This window comes from Mus musculus, chromosome 13 (assembly GCF_000001635.26).
Source record: "Mus musculus strain C57BL/6J chromosome 13, GRCm38.p6 C57BL/6J".
NCBI lineage: Eukaryota > Metazoa > Chordata > Mammalia > Rodentia > Muridae > Mus > Mus musculus.
Genome location: NC_000079.6, coordinates 76,222,926 through 76,242,998, shown reverse-complemented (window position 1 = coordinate 76,242,998; position 20,073 = coordinate 76,222,926). Strand labels below are relative to the sequence as shown.

The window sequence follows — 20,073 nt, the reverse complement described above, 5'->3', positions numbered from 1 at the left end:
TGTCTAATATCTGTGGAAAATTCTGAAGACTATTTGGTTACCTGAGACAAACTCTGGCTAGAATTCATCACACTTAGATTTGTCCTCCCTCTCCTGCTTCTTTTCTGTGGTTTTTTTTTTGTTTTTTGTTTGTTTTTGTTGTTGTTTTGTTTTGTTTTGTTTGTTTGTTTGTTTGTTTTTTGGCCAGGAAAAAAGAAAAGAAAAGAAAAGACTAATGGACAAGCCAAGGCATCTTGATTACTGCCTTTCCACATTCAGTCATTTAAATTCTAATTAGCATTTTGCCATAAGTGAAATTAAGTTAATTATTTTAACATAATTCCTAGCAAGCACTTTACTGTTTCATAAATCAGCCTCAATATTTAAGTTTAATATTTAATTCTTAATTAAAGTTCTAATTCCTTGGATTTTTACTTCTCCCCCATCCCAATGTATTGGTATTTTAAAAGCTGATACTTCCTTTGAAGTGAGTTTCTCACTGTGGTACAGCCTCCCTATGATATCTCTCTTCTGGCAGATTAATCTTGAGTACAAAACAGATAAAGGTGAGTGAGCACGGGGTACCCACAGGAATGGTCATAACTTACAGCCTGTAGCAGCAGCAGCCAGTGGCCAAACCATTGCCATGCTTGGTTCATTAGGACTACAAATCAAACTTGTATTTTTTAAAAAATGAGAAATCATGTTGACTTGTGATTCAAAGCAATAATCATGTACCTCGAGTATAAAAGTTGAGAGAGAACATTTCTGTCCATACAGGACAGAATGAAGACATTTTGCTCAACTCTCCTTCAAGATATCTCAGAGCTCACCATTGCATACACTAGCAAGATTATGCTGAAAGGACCCTGATATAGCTGTCTCTTGTCAGAGTATGCCTGGGCCTAGCAAACATAGAAGTGGATGCTCACAGTCGGCTATTGGATGGATCACATGGCCCCCAATGAAGGAGCTAGAGAAAGTACCAAAGAAGCTAAAGGGATCTGCAACCCTATAGGTGGAACAACATTATGAACTAACCAGTACCCCGGAGCTCTTGACTCTAGCTGCATATGCATCAAAAGATGGCCTAGTCGGCCATCACTGGAAAGAGAGGCCCATTGGACACGCAAACTTTATATGCCCCAGTACAGGGGAACGCCAGGGCCATAAAAGGGGAGTGGGTGGGTAGGGGAGAGGGGGTGGGTGGCTATGGGGGACTTTTGGTATAGCATTGCAAATGTAAATGAGCGAAATACCTAATAAAAAATGGAAAAAAAAAAAAAGATATCTCAGAGCTAATGGAAAACTTAAAAGGAAAAAAACTTTCACTTTTAATATAATGTGTAGACCGATACATAGATATGATAGATGATAGATAGGGAGATAGATTATATATAGATTGATAGTGATAGATGATAAGTAGGTAGGTAGATAGATAGATAGATAGATAGATAGATAGATAGATAGATAGATAGACAGACAGACTCCAAAAGGCTGGAGAATATACTTCATGAACAGAATTGCCCAGAAATAGAAATTAAGACAAACCCAATGTCTCCTAGTTTCAAAGAAACTAAGAGAAATGAAAAACTTGTGAACTTATATGTGACTCTGTCTAAAGGTGACACATAAATTCTTTTCACACATAAATCTTCAATGAAGTTATTTTTCTCTTTAAAATGTGAACCCATTAACATGAGGGATACGAGCGAGTTTTAGAGTTGTAAAACAGAAGGGCATGTGAAAGTGGCCTTAGGAAGCTTAATCACAGCACTTTTAAATCTCTATATCAAAAGCAGAGGGTTATGGGACAGAGTTGAAAGAAGGTGCACCTTAGCCTTCTAGACAAAATAATTATAAAAGAAAAATACTGTCATAAGTCATTTTTCCATGTGTGTGAGAGCAGACAACCTCCTTTAAAAACGCAAGTATCCATGTATGCTTGTGCTCTCCTTTTAAAATCAGAAAAGCAAAATCTGACCAACCAAGAAATTAATTAAAGGAATGGTGGGATGGCAGTGCCATGATGTATAATGAAAATGCAGTAACTGTAGAATTTTTAGTTAGAGAACACAACTCAAGTACCATACAATTTGACATTCTAGAAGAGCAAAATGTTTACAGAAATGCCAAAGGGGTAGATATATAAATTTTATTTTTATCTCTCCTGCCCCTGCTTTGGGGGAAGTATGGGCAACAGACCCTGTCTGCAGTTGAGATGGCAAGTGTAGAACGCCAGACATTCCAGTCTGCGATGGCTTTTGAGGTGCCTGCCTTATTTTAGAAATATCTCCTGTAATAAAGAAGTACACAGCCAGCCCTCATATCTGTGGGTTTTATATCTACAAAGGCAGCCAGCCTCAGACAACATGGTTTATAATGGGCTTGTAGTAGTAAAATTATCCTAGAAAAGGATGGACACAAAGAACAGCCCGAGGGAATAGAAAGCCCTGCTCTCAGAAGTCTCTGGTCAACCTTGGATTTCAGCTTTGTGGTTAGGCTTTGTGAGGAAGTCAGGAGCCACTGTCAAATAGGTAAATAAGTTGCCAAGCCCATATCCCTGCTCTCAGAGTGCCAAGAACTGTTTAAATAATTCACTCATCACCACCTCCTGTCCTTAAATAGCACCAGTAAGAAATACTATTGGGAAGGCTACTTAGAGTCCTGGGGGATGAGCAAGCAGCATTTCAGAAGGCATAGGCACACATCTGCCGATGAGTCTATCATCTCCTAGTAGTGTGGGGTAAAAATTATGTATCTGTTACAATGCATCAGTTTAGCATTATTGGCCCCTGAACAACTACTTTTTCAGTGTAGAAAATCAAAACTTAAGTGTTAAGAAACTCATTCCATATCACAAACCTAAGAAGTAGCAGAGGTAAGGCCCAAAGCCTGGTCTATTTGCTTCTTAGTCAGCAACCCACATTGTGCACACCAGCTGTCCCAGAGCTTGGGAAGTAAGGAGAGGGTGGCAGAAAGGGACAGGAAGTAGTGGAATCAGCATCAACTCCTTTGTACTCTTGGGGGTTATTGGTCTCAACATGGATTCACATGAGAACATTCTAACAAACCAACAACAGAATTGCCATTCCAACGATTATAGATTCTATACACAACTCTGTACAACAGTTTTGACCGTGACATGGATGCATAGTATATGGTTCTTGTTCTTGATCAGAATGACTCCTAATTTTGTCTCCCACAGCCTCCTGTCTCCCAACCATAGCCTTCCTTCACAGAATGCTAGGCAAGATTACTATCTTAATTCACTTTTGGTTCCAAAACTCTTAAAAAAATATTAGCTCTGGGGCTTACAAACTATTAGTAGTCCTAAGATATTATGTTATTTGACATGATAAAAATGAAATTGCAGTTCCTAGTAAATGGCTATGACTTGATGGCAGTTATATTATAGCATGACAACTGTCTGAGAGGGTCTGGGAGCTCAGCCTTATAGAAGGGCAGTTCTTTGGTGCTCTTTCTTCAAATTCATTCAAACAGGAGCAACAGCCAAAACTGATCCTTAAGGCAGCAAGGAGCATCCCCAAGAGAAGCTTGAGACACAGAAGAGAGATGGGCAGTTCTGTGTTTTCTCTGCCATTTTCTTCTCTCTCTCTCTCTCTCTCTCTCTCTCTCTCTCTCTCTCTCTCTCTCTCTCTCTCTCTCTCTCTCTCTCTCTCTCTCTCTCTCTCCACACACACACACACACACACACAGAATTCCTTTCCTAAAATACTCAGTGCTGCCTAAGGACCAATGTACATTCAGGTGGCAGTGTGAATTGCCTTTGCCCCATGAGACAACACAAATTTGAGACAAGTTCAGGAAGGGAAGTTTTGTTAGAAGCTAAGAGAATTGGACATTGATTTTTGAGGATAGAGTAGAATATTTTGTTTGATTGAGACATTTTTTTTTCTAGCAAAAGGGAAATTGGCAATTGGCAGCTGAGAAAGGAAAGTAGATTCAGAACTTGATAGAGAAAAGGGAAAATTATCATAATTGCCTAACCATAGGTAAAAGAATATAATATCCAAACACCAAAATCTATAGAAATCACCTAGCTTAACTAGGCAATGTGGTACATTTCAGCACAGAGGAGGCAAGGCATCTATATATCTCTGTGAGTTCAGGGCCAGCCTGGTCTACATAGCAAGTTCCAAGCCTGACTCTCTCTCTCTCTCTCTCTCTCTCTCTCTCTCTCTCTCTCTCTCTCTCTCTCTCTCTCCCTCTCTCTCTGTCTCTGTGTGTGTGTGTGTGTGTGTGTAAGAGAGAGAGAGAGACAGACAGACAGACAGACAGACAGAGAGAAAAGAAGAAAGAAGAAGAGAAAGAAGAAAGTAATGACTGAAGGAAAGAAGGAAGGGAAAAGAAAGGACAATTTTGTCAAGCTGAAATGCAGTCTCCTTCCACTCCCCATGGTGTTCCTACAGTACCTCAGTGCTGTGACTGAGCCAGTGTGACCAAGATAGCCTCTCTCCATCTCTCCATGCCCCTTCTCATATCTGCCAACATGTTATTCAAAGAACTGGAGAAATTTGGTGTTAAGTGAATGCCTAGATCATACTGTAGATTTTACAGATTGTGAGCCTGCTGATCTCACGCAGATTTCCATCTTGACCCTAGATGTGATTCAAGCATTGTGAAGCTTTCCGGAGACATCCAGTTCATCAGACATGAGTGCCGACAGATGGAGAAATCAGTGCAAGAACTTGCTTCTGCCCTAGAAACCATTTCTAAGAACTTGGATGTGAAGGTAACTGGAAAGAGACAGGATTTGTAGGGCATTGCAAGCTACTATCAGCAGTATTGTGATAGCTCATCAAAAGGCCTACACAGAAAAGAGAACCCTTCACCTTGAAAGATTTAACATGAAGCTTATTCATATACGTTATTAGTTCAGTCAGTTGAACCAACAAACATTAAATGAGTGCCTCTTGTGTCCCAGCACAGGCTTCCACTGTGAGCATGAGCTGCTTCCATCACTGCTGATATTTGCTCACTTGCTGGCTTCCTTCCACACTCTGGAGCTCAGGATTATACACAAAAGCAGTTCTCCTGGGAGATATTATTACTAAAGGCCCAACATTTGTGTCACTGATAATGTTACATATCTATTTAAACCCTGTGGTGGGTTAGATCTTTTTATACTTATACTTAGATCATAGACACTGCTTCTTTAATGGACCTGCCTAGTACCTGGGCTTTCAGACTCACCCTTTCTGCCCAGTGATACTGAGCTACCTGCAAATCACTACTTAACTAGATTTGACTCTTTCATGTCCTGTCAGTGGGGGACACATTCATTCTCGTTTCCTAGGAAGACTGTAGTTGCAGAATGGGTTTTTTTCACTGATACATGTTATTATTTCAGACCCTTTGAGAGGCAAATATAATGAAGAAGTCAGATGAGCAAAAGACTCATTAAGGGACATCTGTGAGGAATAGTGGAGAGAGAGCTGGATGGGACAGAGAAATAGAAATCTGACTCTTGTGTCACAGACAGGAAGGAAGGACTCTGTGAGATGCCAGGAAGAACGTGTCATCAAGTTCCATGAATGAAAAGTACCTATGTGAGGAGTGGCACTTCTGGTGCTGGGATGGAGGGTGTGGGAAGGACACTCAGGGTACACACAACACTAGGTTTTAAGCCCAGTAGTTGAGGCTTTGGGCCAAGTATGCCTTTCATAGTAGCTATCAGAGGCATATGAGACACTATAATTAAAAAAAATTCTGTACTCAAATAGCTGGACTTTGATTTCTTCATATGCACTCTGTTCTATCAATTTCCACTTAGCAAAGTGCAGACACATAGCCTTGGCTTTTCTTCTTGCATTTGAAACATTTTTAAATTCCCTTTGGATCACAGTGATTACTTGCTTATGCACGGATGCTGGGAAAGAGTGAGCCAGTGCTAGTTGTTTGTGAGCATCATGGGCTGGTACATACATCTATTAAATAATCATTGTGTGAGGGTTAGTGTATGATTTAAGCTGTAGTAGTATTTCTTTTATAAGCTGGTATGCTCTTGTTTTGAGGACATAGATGTTAAGAACTCAAATGTCATCTTGGCAGATTTTTCACTTGATGAATATGTTGTGTCCTTCCTTATCTATTTTGATTAGTTTTGGTTTGAAGTCAATTTTATTATATATTAAGAAAGCCACACCAGCTAGCTTGGGGTTCATTTGCTTGGAATATCCTTTTCCATCACTTTCTCCTTAGGTAATGTCTATCCTTGATGTTGAGGTGTGTTTCTTATATGCAGCCAAAGGATGGGTCCTGTTTTGTACTCATTCTGTTAGTTTGTGTCTATTTATTGGGGAATTAAGACCACTGATATCTATATCTCATTGAGTAATGATTGTTGATTTTTTTGTTTTTTCATTGGTGGTGGTGGTGGTGGTGTGTTTATGCTTCCCTTCCTTTGATTTTGCTGATGTGAGATTATTTTCTGCATTTTTGTGGGTGTAGCTAACTTACTTGGTTTGTACTTGTTCTTATAGCACCTTCTGTAGTACCAGATTTATAAATAGATATTGTTTAAATTTGAATTTATTATAGAATATCTTATTTTCTCCATTTATGATGATTGAAAGTTTTGCAACACATCTGTTCACACCTTTCTGGATTTTAGAGTCTCCATTGAGAAGTCATATATAATCCTAATAGGTTTGCCTTTATATTTTACCTGGTCATTTTCCTTTATAGCTTTTAATAGTCTTCCTTTGTTCTCTATGTTTAGTGTTTTTATAATTCTGTGCTGAGGGGACTTTTTTTTCTAGTCTATTGTATCTGGGTTTGTATGTTTCTTGTACCTTTATAGGCACTTCATTCTTTAGGTTAGGAAAATTCTCTTCTATGATTTTGTTGAAAATATTTTCTAGGCCATGAGATTCTTCTCCTCTCTCTATTCCTATGATTTGAGCATTGGTCTTTTCATAGTTTTCCAGGTTTCCTGGATGGTTTATGTAAGGAGTATTTTAGATTTAGTATTTTTTGATGGTTGTAGCCACTTCTTCTATGGTATCTTCAATGACTGAGATTCTCTCTTCTATCTCTTGCACTTTGTGGTGAAGCTTGCCTCTGTAGTCCCTGTTCAAATTCCTAAAAAAAATTCATTTCCAGGATTCCCTCAGCTTCTGTTTTCTTTATTGCTTCTCTGTTGCTTTTCAGGTCTTGAGCAGTTTTATTTGTTTCCTTCGGTTGTTTTTTTTTTCTTTGCTCTCTCTCTCTCTCTCTCTCTCTCTCTCTCTCTCTCTCTCTCTCTCTCTCTCTCTCTCTCTTTTTAAAGAGACTTATTCATTTCCTCCAATTGTTTTCCTCGATTTCTATAAGGGATTTATTCATTTCCCCATTAAGGATATCTGTCATGTCCATAAAGTTGGTTTTAAGGTCATTGTCCTGTGCTTCAGCTATGTTAGCATATTCAGGGCCTGCTGTGGTGAGATATCTGGACTCTGATATTGCTCTAGCTGTAATTGTTTTATGTGTGTGCTGACATCTAGGTATCTGGGTTTGAGGTGCTTATAAGTCTAGGTGTTGATTTATGGGTTTGCCTTGGTTGTATGATAGTTTTTTTGCTTGGTTTCTATATCTTCTATAGATTTTTAGAGAGTGCATTTATTGGCTGAGTGTTGCCTGTTTTACTTGTCTGCTAGTCTGGTATGTTCACAAGAATGGTTGGTGAGGGCTGGAGGTATACTTGCTGGTGTTGGAGGCGATAGGAAGAGTAGGCAATGGGGAGATATACAGGAGGCATAGGCGGGGAGTGGGGCAAAAGCTGCTCATGGTATTCTGTTCCAGTGCTAGGAGCAACGATGAGAGTTGTGTATGAGATAACAGAAGGATGAGGAAGGTCTGAGAGCAGCCTGCCTGGTGTGGCAGGTGAATCATATTCTAATGCAGACATGATCTAGGCTTCTTCAGTAAGAAAGTCTTAATGCAAAACTGCTGGAGTCTTTGATCTCACATACAAACATATTTACTTCCATTAGGTAATGCAGCTTTTAGGAAAGATAGAGGCCTCTGCCTCTGAGCACACCTCAAATTTAAAGATGGTCCGAGGAGATTATCAGCATGAAATGAACCTCTTAGAATTCAAGTAAGTAAATAGATGATTCTTAATTTTGTTAAGTGAATGCCAAAGAATTTTGTATAATGAAAACACTGGCAAGAAATAAAACCTAATCCAGAAATTTGAGCCTGGACAGGAAATAAAGTAGCCAATCATTCCTGGGGACGTTCCAGGAGGTGTAACTTATAGAGTGTTCATAAGGAATACATGTGAACACTAATTCGAACATAATTTATATTATTTAAATTTAAAATGTTAAGTTATTAGATTTATTCATGGAAGCCTGTTTGGCAATCATAGGAGGACTTGGGGGTGTTGATTATCTCCTTCTAACGTGTGGGTCCCAGGGTTCAAGTAAGGTCATCAGGCTTGGTGCCAATCACCTTTACCCTCTGAGTCATCTCACTAGCCCATGAATATTAATATTGCTGTTTCCTTTGTTTACCGGCTGATAATGCAAAACTCTCAAACTTCCTATAGTGTAATTTTAATTTATTACCAATTTACATGAAAATATATCAGTGTAAAATTTTACTGAACACAGATGATTACCAAAGATTATCTTTGGATATGCTTTAGAATAATTTTGGTTTAATTATGCTTCCTCTTCCTCTTTGCACTCACTGCTTTCACTGTTTTTGTTGTTGTTGTTGTTGTTGTTGTTGTTGTTTTTTGGGTTTTGTTTTTTGTTTGTTTTTTTTTTTTTGTAATCCCTTTCTGAATCTGGGCTTTACCTTTCCCAATTTACTTCTCCCGTACAGAAGGAGAAAATAATAAAGAGGATTGAACTAATGTTTGGATGACTGCCACCAGTCTCAGGGTTCCCTTTCTTGTTTAAATGACCACTATGTCCAAGAAATATAGCACAAAGAAACCTGGCTACCATGATCTTAGCATTCCTTATATCTTGCTCTTCCCTCTCTGTCCCATAGCACCTGGGAAATACCATGCTTTCTCAATTCTCCACATCTCTTCTGAATTCTCATTGACCACAAGGGACACTGTAATATTTGTACCTCAAAGTCACTAAGTTCATAAACCACAGTAAGATATAATGTATACTTTAGTCATAATAAGATAGAAAATGTATGTAACCTGAAAAAATAGCAAATCAGTTATTGCTAAATTTTAGAGACATGGATTTCTCAAAGGGAACATATCAATTTCTTTATATTTAGGACAACTTTTCAGATTATGACATCCCTGTCCAATAAGATCACTCAGTAAGCAGCTATGTGACTGATTTAATTAATCCCCTTACTTTTGGATTAAGACAAAAAATATTCCAAGGGAAAGTGAAAATGCAAACATTTTAAGATATACAATTTAAACTGTAAGCTGTTGCAGCTACCATGAAAGTTAGTATAGAAGCCCTTTAAAAAGCTAAAATAGAGCTATCATATTACCCTGCTATACCACTCTTGAGAGTATACATCTGAAGCACACTCAGTCAGGGTACCACAGAGACACATACACATCAGTGATGTCACTTTTTTCTTCACATCTAAAAAATGCAATGAACTTAGATGTCCATCAACATATGGAAGGGTAAAGAAAATGTAGGACATATTCAGTGGAATTTCCTTCAATCATAAGGAAAAATTGAAATCATGAAATTTATGGGGAAGTGGAATTGAAAATAATTATATTAAGTAAAATGACACTCTCAGGAAGACAAATATTTCATGTTTTCTGTTATGTGTGGAATCTAGAGATGGAGAGATGGCTTAGTCATAAAAGGCTAGGCTCACAACCAAAGTGTGTGGGATCTAAGCGTATGTGTACATGTGTGCATATGTGTGTGTGGTATGTTCAGATCAGAAAGTAGAAATGGAGCAATGAAAGAAAGAAAAAGATGTCCACATGGTGTATGTGTCCGAGAGAAGGAGGAGGAGGAGGAGAAGGAAGAAGAAGAAGAAGAAGAAGAAGAAGAAGAAGAAGAAGAAGAAGAAGAAGAAGAAGAAGAAGAAGAAGAAGAAGAAGAAGAAGAAGAAGAAGAAAGAAAGAAAGAAAGAAATCCTTGTGAAGAAGAAGAAGAAGAAGAAGAAGAAGAAGAAGAAGAAGAGGAAGAAGAAGAGGAAGAAGAGGAGGAAGAAGAGGAGGAGGAAGAGGAGGAGGAAGAAGAGGAGGAAGAGGAGGAAGAAGAGGAAGAAATCCCTGTTGTGATGGTTTCTTATTTCTATATGCTCAGCCCAGGGAGTGGCATTATTAGAAGGTGTGGCCCTGTTGGAGTAGGTGTGGCCTTGTTAGAATAGGTATGTCTGTGAGTGTCTGTTTTAAGACCCTAGTCCTAGGTGCCTGGAAGTCAGTATTCTGCTAGCAGTCTTCAGATGAAGATCTAGAACCCTAAGCGCCTCTTGCACCATGCCTGCCTGGATGCTGCCATGTTCCTGCCTTGATGATAATGGACTGAACTTCCGAATCTATAAGCCAGGCCCAATTAAATATTGTCCTTATAAGAGTTGTCTTGCATCAATGGAAGGAGCGGCCCTTGGACCTGAGGGTGTTCGATGCTCCAGTGTAGGAGAATGCCAGAGCAAGAAGACAGGAGTGGGTGGGTGGGTGGAGGAGCACACTCATAGAGGCAGGGACAGGAGGGATGGTATGGGGGAGTTCAGAAGAGGAGATCTGGAAAGGGGAAAACATTTGAATTGTAAATAAAGAAAATATCCAATAAAAAAAGAAAAAAAGTAAAAAAAAAAAAAAAAAAAAAAAGAGTTGTCTTGGTCGTGGTGTCTGTCACAGCAATAAAACCCTAATTAGGACAGAAGTTGGTCCAGGAGGAGGGTATTGCTGTCATATGTATAACCATGCTTTTGTTTGGAGGAATGTGGGTTTAAGGACTTTGGAAAGCAGTGGAATGCTTTAAGTTGGGCTTAATGGACTATCCTAGTAGAAATAGGGAAGATTATGTTGCTGAGTGTGATATGAACTGTGCAGACCTGGCCCAAGAGGTTTCAGTGGAGGATAATTTCAGAATGTGGCCTAGAGATTATTTTTGTGGTATTTTGGTGAAGAATGTGGCTACTTTTTGCCCTTGTCAGAAGAGTCTACCTGAGTCTAATGTAAAGAGATTTATGTTAATTGCATTGAAAAAGGAAGTCTCAAAAAAGCCTATCAGAGACTTTATTCTCTAGTTAAGTCTCATAAAGAGCATTTTGAACAAGCACAGTAAGCTTAGAAGAGAAAAAATATAAAACATATGGTTCAAGTATTAAAGGAGAACCAGGAAGTGAAATGGAACTGAGTCCTATGATCTAGGAGATAACAGATTAATGGATTTGGGAGCAAGATCTTACCTAGCTAAGTTTAGATCCGGGGATGGTTGTACATACATTTCCCAGGAGACAAAGCCAAACAGATCTCTGAATTCCAGGCCAGCCTGGGACAAAGCAGGTTCTAGGTGAAGAAAAGCTTAAATCCAGGCATGGTGGTACACACCTTTAATCCCAGCATTACAGGAAATAGACTTAAGCAGATGTCTGAGCTCAAGGTCAATCTACAGAGCAAGTTCCAGGAAAGTCAACTTTAGGCAGAGACGGAGTTTGAAAACAGAAAGCTGGTAATAGAATAAGGGGAGCATATTCCAGCTCCAGCAAGCACCAAAACTTGGCAGCCTCAGCCATTTGGCTCTGGCTTTAGAGTGGACAATAGAAGGGACCACTGGGACAATTGATGCTAGCTATCTGGAGCTAATAATTGAGTGGTGATTAAGAAGAGACTAGCATCACTGAGGTGAAATCTTCTGGGAAGTATTTTTGTGAGAGCACAAAGAAGTTGTGTTCCAGAGATAGCTAGCATTGTACCTAATGCTGCAGCTGCACTTGGTAAAATGTAAGAGTCACCCAGGTGGTACTGGTTTTGAAGGCATGAAGGGGTAATGAAGAGGAGCTGAGGTTCTGCACTGTAAAAGGCCATGGAAGGTGATAGTTGATGAACCAGGACTAAAGGGGTCATGCAAAGGATTTGAGGCTTGGCACCATAAACAGAGCCTATGAGAGGCTATTGTTGAAGCCTCGTTGCAAACCCCAGCATATTGGAGATTCCAGTACTATGGGATGATCACCAAGAACAATAGTGGCAGTGGAGTAGATCAACCTGATTGTAGAGTGCTTCAGAGGGCAGAGCTGGAGAAGTGATGTCAGTCCTTTGGAGGAGCCCAGAAGATCATGTATGGATCACAGATATTGGAACAGGAAGCTATAAAATTAAAGTTGCCTTGGAGACCCCAAGTTATTTAAAATGCCAGAGCCGTAGGCTACCTGCTGAGGAAAGCTGCTAACAGGGAGTGGAACACGCCCAGGAGAAAGAAGTTTGTTGTAGTCAACAAAGATGAAAAAGGAGTTGGAGATCTGAAAACTGCTTTGATATCAGACATGGAGATGCATAGTTTGGAGTTTGCCCAGCTGGTTTCCTGTCTTGATTCGGGGATTACAGTAAATGATTGGATGGATCTCAGTAAATACTTTAAACTTTGGACATTTAACATAGCTATAGACTATGGGGACTTTGGAAGTTGGGCTAAGTGTACTTTTTAAAATTATGCTATGGCTGGACATGGTCCCCACAGACTCATGTATTTGAATAAGTTGGGGCCAAGGAATGGAATGTGATGGTTTCTATATGTCCTGCCTAGGGATTAGCATTATTAGAAGGTGTGGCCTTGTTGGAATTGGTGTGGCTTTGTTGGAGTAGGTGTGTCACTGTAAGTGCAGATTTTAAGACCCTACTCCTAGGTGTCTGGAAGTCAATATTCTACTATCAGCCTTCAGATGAAGATGTAGGACCCTCTCAGCTCCTCCTGCACCATGCCTGCCTGGATGCTGCCATGTCCCGGCCTTGATGATGATGGACCGAACCTCTGAACCTGAAAGCCAGCCCCAATTAAATGTTGTCCTTATAAGATGTTGTCTTGGTCATGGTGTTTGTTCACAGCAGTAAAACCCTAACTAAGACACCAGTGATATAAAAGCAGAAGACTATCTATGGGAAGGAAGGAGATCATTATGGGAGAAGAGAAGAAGAGTGAAAGACAAGCATAAATAAGAATAGCACACCCTTAATCTCCACAGTGGAGGAAAGCAGGGGCAAGCAGGGGCAAGCAGGGGCAAGAGGCAGAGGCAAATGGCTCTCTTGAGTTTGAGGCCAGCTTTATTTGTAGAGCTAGATCCAGATTGACCAGGGCTACAAAGAGAAACCCTGTCTAAACAAAACAGAAAGAACAAAATGTACTGACATTTAAGCATAAAATGTCATAGCAAACCTATTACTTTGCATGTTTACTTTAAATTTTAATTAGAATGAGATAATAATTTCTAGGTCAAAGAGTATATTTTCAAAAAGAACTTAATTATAAGGAACTTGAAAATAAGAAAACAACATACAGTAATATTAACCAGGCCCAAAGTCTATACAACTCAGTATAGAAACTTTTACATAGTTAACTGGTTGGATTTTATAAGTTTGTTTGTTTGTTTGTTTGTTTGTTTGTTTGTTTCTTTCTTTCTTTCTTTCTTTCTTTCTTTCTGTTTTTAAAGATTTATTTATTTATTATATGTAAGTACACTGTAGCTGTCTTCAGACACTCCAGAAGAGGGCGTCAAGATCTTGTTACAGATGGTTGTGAGCCACCATATGGTTGCTGGGATTTGAACTCAGGACCTTCGGAAGAGCAGTTGGTGTTCTTACCCACTGAGCCATCTCACCAGCCCCCATTAGTTTCTTTCTTAAATAGTATAGAAGTCTGCAGTTTATGCCGCCCTGGGCACGTATCCCTTTTAATGTTTGAAGCCTACCAGATGGAAAATTTACATCATTTTCACTATTTGAACCCTTTTCTGTGATTTGCCTAGTCTCATCATTTGTCTAATTTTGCATCACAATGTTAAAGCTATTTCTTAGCAACTTGTAGGACTCCTTCCCATTAAGGCTCTTCATCTTTTGACTTAAGTGTGTTACAAATGCATTTTGACTAAATACAAAGTCCAATGAGTAGATTGTTTAAAGTTGAGTATCTATGTTTTAACTTGGCACATTAGGTTTTATCATTTATCAAAGTTTCTTTTCTGCAATGTTTCAAAAGTATGTCACTCACTGCTGATATTAACATTTTGAGACATAAATTTACATTTTAAGTGAATTATGTATGGAATTTGCATTTTCATGAACTTAAGGATAAATTAAAATAAGCAACTTCACATTTAGAGGCTTTAGCCAATGACCATTAATTGAACTTTGAAACCTTGATGTTGTGTGGTGGTGTGATAGCTATCATTTTGACACCTATTACTAAGTCTAACAGCAGACATGTATATTAGAATTCTCTGTGGAGCCACTGCCTACCTGAGATACTTTAGCCAGCTAAGTGATATCCTAAGTCAACGTTTAATGTTTATATAGTAAGAATCTTTATATCATGAAAAGCAGCAATCTTTTAATTAGGGTTTGGCAAGGGCAGCCCATGCCAGTTACTACCTAAATATTTCTTATGGCTGGTACTGCTTAGCAGATAGCTATTTATAAGAAAAGAAAAGAGGCCATTAGGTGAGTGGTATAAGAGCATAAAATCTAGTCTTATTGCCTAGCTTTGGAAAGGTTATCATGGTAGAAAAATATTCAAGAAAGAAAGAACCCTATGGCATCCATCTTTGTATACTTAGCATGCCACACATTCAAACACAAACAGAAGCTAATGAATGAATAGGTGAACTTTGAGAATTTATGTATGTAACTTATGCTAGGCACAAACAGGTGGGAAGAAAGCATAGGTAAGTGAGAAGCTAAACACACATAAAGCAAGTGTCAAACTGTTCAATGACATAGACAGAAATAAAAATTAAAATATAGTAGTTGTTCATAAATACCTACCAATCTTTTAGAACTCAAGATTCCCAGTGTAGATGGGCCTGCATCTCAAGTCTTATCATTCTTCAAAAGACAGGGCAATTTTGAATTTTTGTGATTAAGTGATCTGCCCTAATCAAACAAGCAGTGAGTGCTTAACTGGAAAGCTCAGGTAGTCACTATCCATACATTTTCTATGACATTCATTCATTTTTATTTATTTGGTTCAGTGCTGGAACTCAAACCCAGGGCCTTATACATACTATATGGATATTCTATTCATACATCCTACTCCTTAACATAAATTAATTTAAGAGAGCTAGTAGGAATGAAATTAGGAGAGAAATATATTAGTTAGCATTAATTTCTCATTTCTGAAATGAAACTCAAAACTGACTCAATCTCCAAGAAAAAAAAACCACAACAGCTACCATATACACCTAAAAACAATAATTATAGAAATGAAATTATCTCGTGTGTTTATAAATTTGTGACAATCCATTTTTTTCTTCTGTTTTCTCCTTTTTAAATTTTTTTACATTTAATTTGTCAAAGCCACAGTCTTAAATTTTAAAAATCTTTAAGTCTGCATCTAAGAAGATGATCATGTGATTTTTTTCTTTGAGTTTGTTTATATAGTGGATTATGTTAATGGATTTTCATATATTGAAACAACCTTGCATCCTTGCGATGAAGCCTACTTGATCGTGGTGAATGATGTTTTTGATGTGTTTTTAGATTCAGTTTGCAAGAATTTTATTGAGTATTTTTGCTTCAATATTCATAAGTGAGACTGGTCTAAAGTTGTCATTTTTGGTTGGGTCCTTATGTGGTTTAGGTGGTTTAAAGTGAATTAGGTAGTGTTCCTTCTGTTTCCATTTTAAGGAATAGTTTGAGGGATATTGGTATTAGGTTTTCTTTGAAGGTCTGGTAGAAATCTGCACTACATCTGGCCCTGGGCTTTTTTTTTTTTTTTTTTTTTTTTGGTCGGGAGGTTTTTAATGACTACTTCTATTTCCTTATGGGATATGAACCTGTTTAGCTAGTTTATCTGCTCTTGATTTAACTTTGGTATGTGTTATCTGTCTAGAAAACCATCCATTTCATCTAGATTTTCCAGTTTTGTTGAGTATAGGCTTTTGTAGTAGGATCTGATGATTTTTTTAATTTCCTCAATTTCTGTTATCTCTTCCTTTTCATTTCTGATTTTGTTAATTTGGATACTGCCTCTGGGCCCTTTAGTTAGTTTAGCTAGGGGTTTAGAACCAGCTTTTGGTTTGTTGATTCTTGTATTGTTCTCTTTGTTCCTATTAGGTTGATTTCTGCTCTGAGTTTGACTGTTTCCTGCCTTCTACTCCTCTTGGGTATTTTTGCTTCTTTTTGTTCTATAGCTCTCAGGTGTGTTGTTAAGTTGCTAGTATAAGATCTCTCCAGTTTCTTTAGCAGGGCACTTAGTGCTATGATTTTTCCTCTTAGCAATGCTTGCATTGTGTTTCATAAGTTTGGGTATGATGTGTAAACATTTTCATTAAATTCCAGGAAGTCTTTCATTTCTTTCTTTATTTCTTCCCTGATGAAGCTATCATTGAGTAGAGACTTATTAATTTTCCATATGTATGTGGGCCTTCTGTTGTTTTTGCTGTTATTGAAAACTAGCCTCAAACCATGGTGATCTCATAGGCTGCATGGGATTATTTCATTTGAAAAATACAGCACCCCTTCATGTTAAAAGTATTTGAGAGATCAGGAATTTAAGGCTCAAACCTAAACATAATAAAAACAATTTACTGCATATCAACAACCAATATTAAATTAAATGTAGACAGACTTGAAGCAATCCCACTAAAATTGGAGACAAGACAAGGATGCCCACCTTCCCCATATCTATTCAGTATAGTACTCGAAGTGTTAGCTAGAACAAGAAGACAACAAGAAGAGATCAAGGGGATACAAATTGGCAAAGAAGAAATAAAGGCATCACTATGTGCAGATAATATGATAGTATACACAATCAACCAAAAAATTCTATCAGAGAACTTCTCTAGCTGATAAACAACTTCAGAAAAGTGACCAGATATAAAATTAACTCAAATAAATCAGTAGACTTCCTTTATACAAATGATAAACAGGCTGAGAAAGAAATTAAGGAAACAACTCCCTTTACAGTAGCCACAAATAATATAAAATATCTTGGGGTAACTATAACCAAACAAGTTAAAGACCTGTATGACAGTAACTCTAAGTCTTTCAAGAATGAAATCAAAGAAAATCTCAGAAAATGGAGATCTTCCATGCTCATTGATTGACAGAATTAATATAGTGAAAATAGCCATCCTGCCGAAGGCAATGTAGAAATTCAATGCAATCCCCATCAAAATCCCAACACAATTCTTCAAAGACATGAAAAGAGCAATTCTCAAATTCATCTGTAAAGGCCAAAGACCCAAAATAGCAAAAATAATTCTTAACAATAAAAGAAATCACCATCTGGGGAAATCACCATCCCTGACCTCAATATTTACTGCAGAGCAATAGTAATAAAAACTGCATGCTATTGGTACAGCAATAGACACGTTGATCAATGGAACAGAATTGAAAAACAAGAAATAAAACCACACACTTACTTGATGTTTGACGAAGAATCTAAAAATATACAATGGAAAAAATAGAGCATGTTCAATAAATGGTGCTGGTCTAACTGGCTGACTTATGTAGAAAAATGATAACAGACCCATATTTGTCACCTTGCACAAAGCTCAAGTACAAGTAGATTAAGGACCTCAACATAAAACCAGATACACTGACTAATAGAAGAGAAAGTGGGAAAGAGCCTTGAACTCATTGACATAGGGAGAAATTTTCTGAACAGAACTCCAATGGCTCATGCTCTCAGATCAAGAATTGATAAATAGAACCTCATGATACTGAAAAGCTTCTGTAAGGCAAAGGACATAGTCAATAAGACAAATCAGCAACCTACAGATTGGGAAAAAATCTTCACTAACCCCACCTCTGATAGAGGGCTAATATCCAAAATATATAAAGAACTCAAGAAGCTAGCCAAAAAACAAACAAACAACCCAATCAAAAACTGAGGTATAGAACTAAACTGAGAGTTTATAACAGAGGTATCTAGAATGGCTGAGAAACACCTAAAGAAATGTTCAAAGTCTTTAATGATCAGAGAAATACAAATCAAAATGACCCTAAGATTCCACCTTATACCAGTCAGAATGGCTAAGATCAAAACCTCAGGTGACAACACATGTTGATGAGGATGTTGAGAAAGAGGAACACTTTTCCATGGCTGGTGGGATTGCAAACTGGTAATCAATCTGGAATCTCTCTGGAAATCAATCTGGAGTTTCTTCAGAAAATAGAAAATAGATCTACCTGAAGACCCAGCTATACCACTCTTGAGAATATACATAAAAGATGCCCCACCATGCCACAGGGGCATGTGTTCCTCTAAGTTCGCAGTGGCCTTGTTTGTGATAGCCAGAAGCTGGAGAGAACCCAGATGTCCCAGGACAGAAAAATGGATACAGAAAATGTGGTTCATTTACACAATGGACTACTACTCAGCTATTAAGAACAAGGACATCCTGAGTTTTGCAGGCAAATGGATGGAACTTGAAAATATCATGTGTGTGAGGTAACTCAGAACCAAAAGTACATACATGTTATATACTCACTAATAAGTGGATATTAGCACAAAAAAAAGTACAGAACACCCAAGATATAGTCCACAGAATTCAAAAAGGTCAACAAGCGAAAGTGCCCAAGTAAGGACAACTAAGTCCCACTTGGGAGGGAGAAGAAAGCAATCACAAGGGGGGTGGGAGGGCAGGGTCCTGGGAGGGAATGTGGATGGGGGTAGGAGGGGAACCAGATATGGTATTAGGTGAGGGAAAAGGACAGAAGCCCTGAGGGCCAGAAGAAAGAATGGAAATAGGCAACCTCAGGAGGTAGGAGGTTGGGAGGACCCTCTAGAATGCACCAGAGACCTTGGAGGTAAGAGGACTCATAAGGAGGGACCGTAGATGAAATGCCCAAAAGTAAGGAAAGGGAACTTATAGACCCCACCTCAAGTAGGAAGACAAAGCATCAAGTGAAGAAGGGGGTCACCATCCCACAGTCAAAACTGTGACCCATAATTGTTCCTGTTTGAAGAATTACAGGGATGGAAATGGAGAGAAGCCTAAGGAAAAGAAGGTCCAGTGACAGGCCCAAAGTGGGATCCAGCTCAAGACCTGACACTATTTCTGAGGCTATGGAACACTCACAAAAAGGGACTTAACCATGACTGTCCTCTGAAAAAAACCAACAAGCAGCTGAAAGAATCAGATGCAGATATTTGTACCCAACCAATGGACAGAAGCTGCTGACCCTTGTGGTTGAATTAGGGAAAAGCTGGAAGAAGCTGACGAGGAGGGCGGCCCTGTAGGAGGACCAGCAATCTCAACTAACCTGTACTCCTAAGATCTCTCAGACACTGAACCACCAAACAGGCAACATACACCAGTAGATATGAGGGCCCCAACACACATACATCAGAGGACTTCCGGGTGTGGGTTCAATCAGAGAAGATGTACCTAACTCTCAAGAGACTGGAGGCCCCAGGGAGTTTAGAGGTCTGGTGGAGTGGGGTGGAGGGTGGGGACATCCTCATGGAGACAGGGGAGGGGAGGAGGTATGGGATGTGGAACAGTTGGAGAGTGGACTGGGAGAGGAATAAAATCTGGAGTGTGTGTGTGAGAGGGGGGAGAGGGAGGGAGGAAGAGAGGAAGAGAGGGAAGAAAGAGAGAAAGGAAGGAAGGAAGGAAGGAAGGAAGGAAGGAAGGAAGGAAGGAAGGAAGGAAGGAAGGAAGGAAAGAAAGAAAGAAAGAAAGAAAGAAAGAAAGAAAGAAAGAAAGAAAGAAAGAAAGAAAGAAAGAAAGGGAAGGAAGGAGGGAAGGAAAGAAAGAAGAGAGAAGAAAAAGAAAAAAAGAAAGAAAAGAAGGAAGAAAGAAAGAAAGAAAGAAAGAAAGAAAGAAAGAAAGAAAGAAAGAAAGAAAGAAAGAAAGAAAGAAAGGGAAGGAAGGAAGGAGGGAAGGAAAGAAAGAAGAGAGAAGAAAAAGAAAAAAAGAAAGAAAGGAAGGAAGAAAGAAAGAAAGAAAGAAAGAAAGAAAGAA

At 38.6% G+C, this 20,073-nt stretch overlaps 1 protein-coding gene across 2 annotated transcripts in view; it reads left to right on the top strand.

The window, feature by feature from the left end:
* The window catches only part of Fam81b (family with sequence similarity 81, member B), a 77,208-nt gene that overhangs the window by 35,917 nt on the left and 21,218 nt on the right, over window positions 1-20,073 (top strand). For both annotated transcript variants that reach the window (XM_017315694.2, NM_001370926.1), the window contains exons 6-7: window positions 4,606-4,735; window positions 7,977-8,083. In XM_017315694.2, coding sequence (XP_017171183.1) covers window positions 4,606-4,735; window positions 7,977-8,083 — 237 coding nt within the window. The remainder of the gene's footprint in view (window positions 1-4,605; window positions 4,736-7,976; window positions 8,084-20,073) is intronic.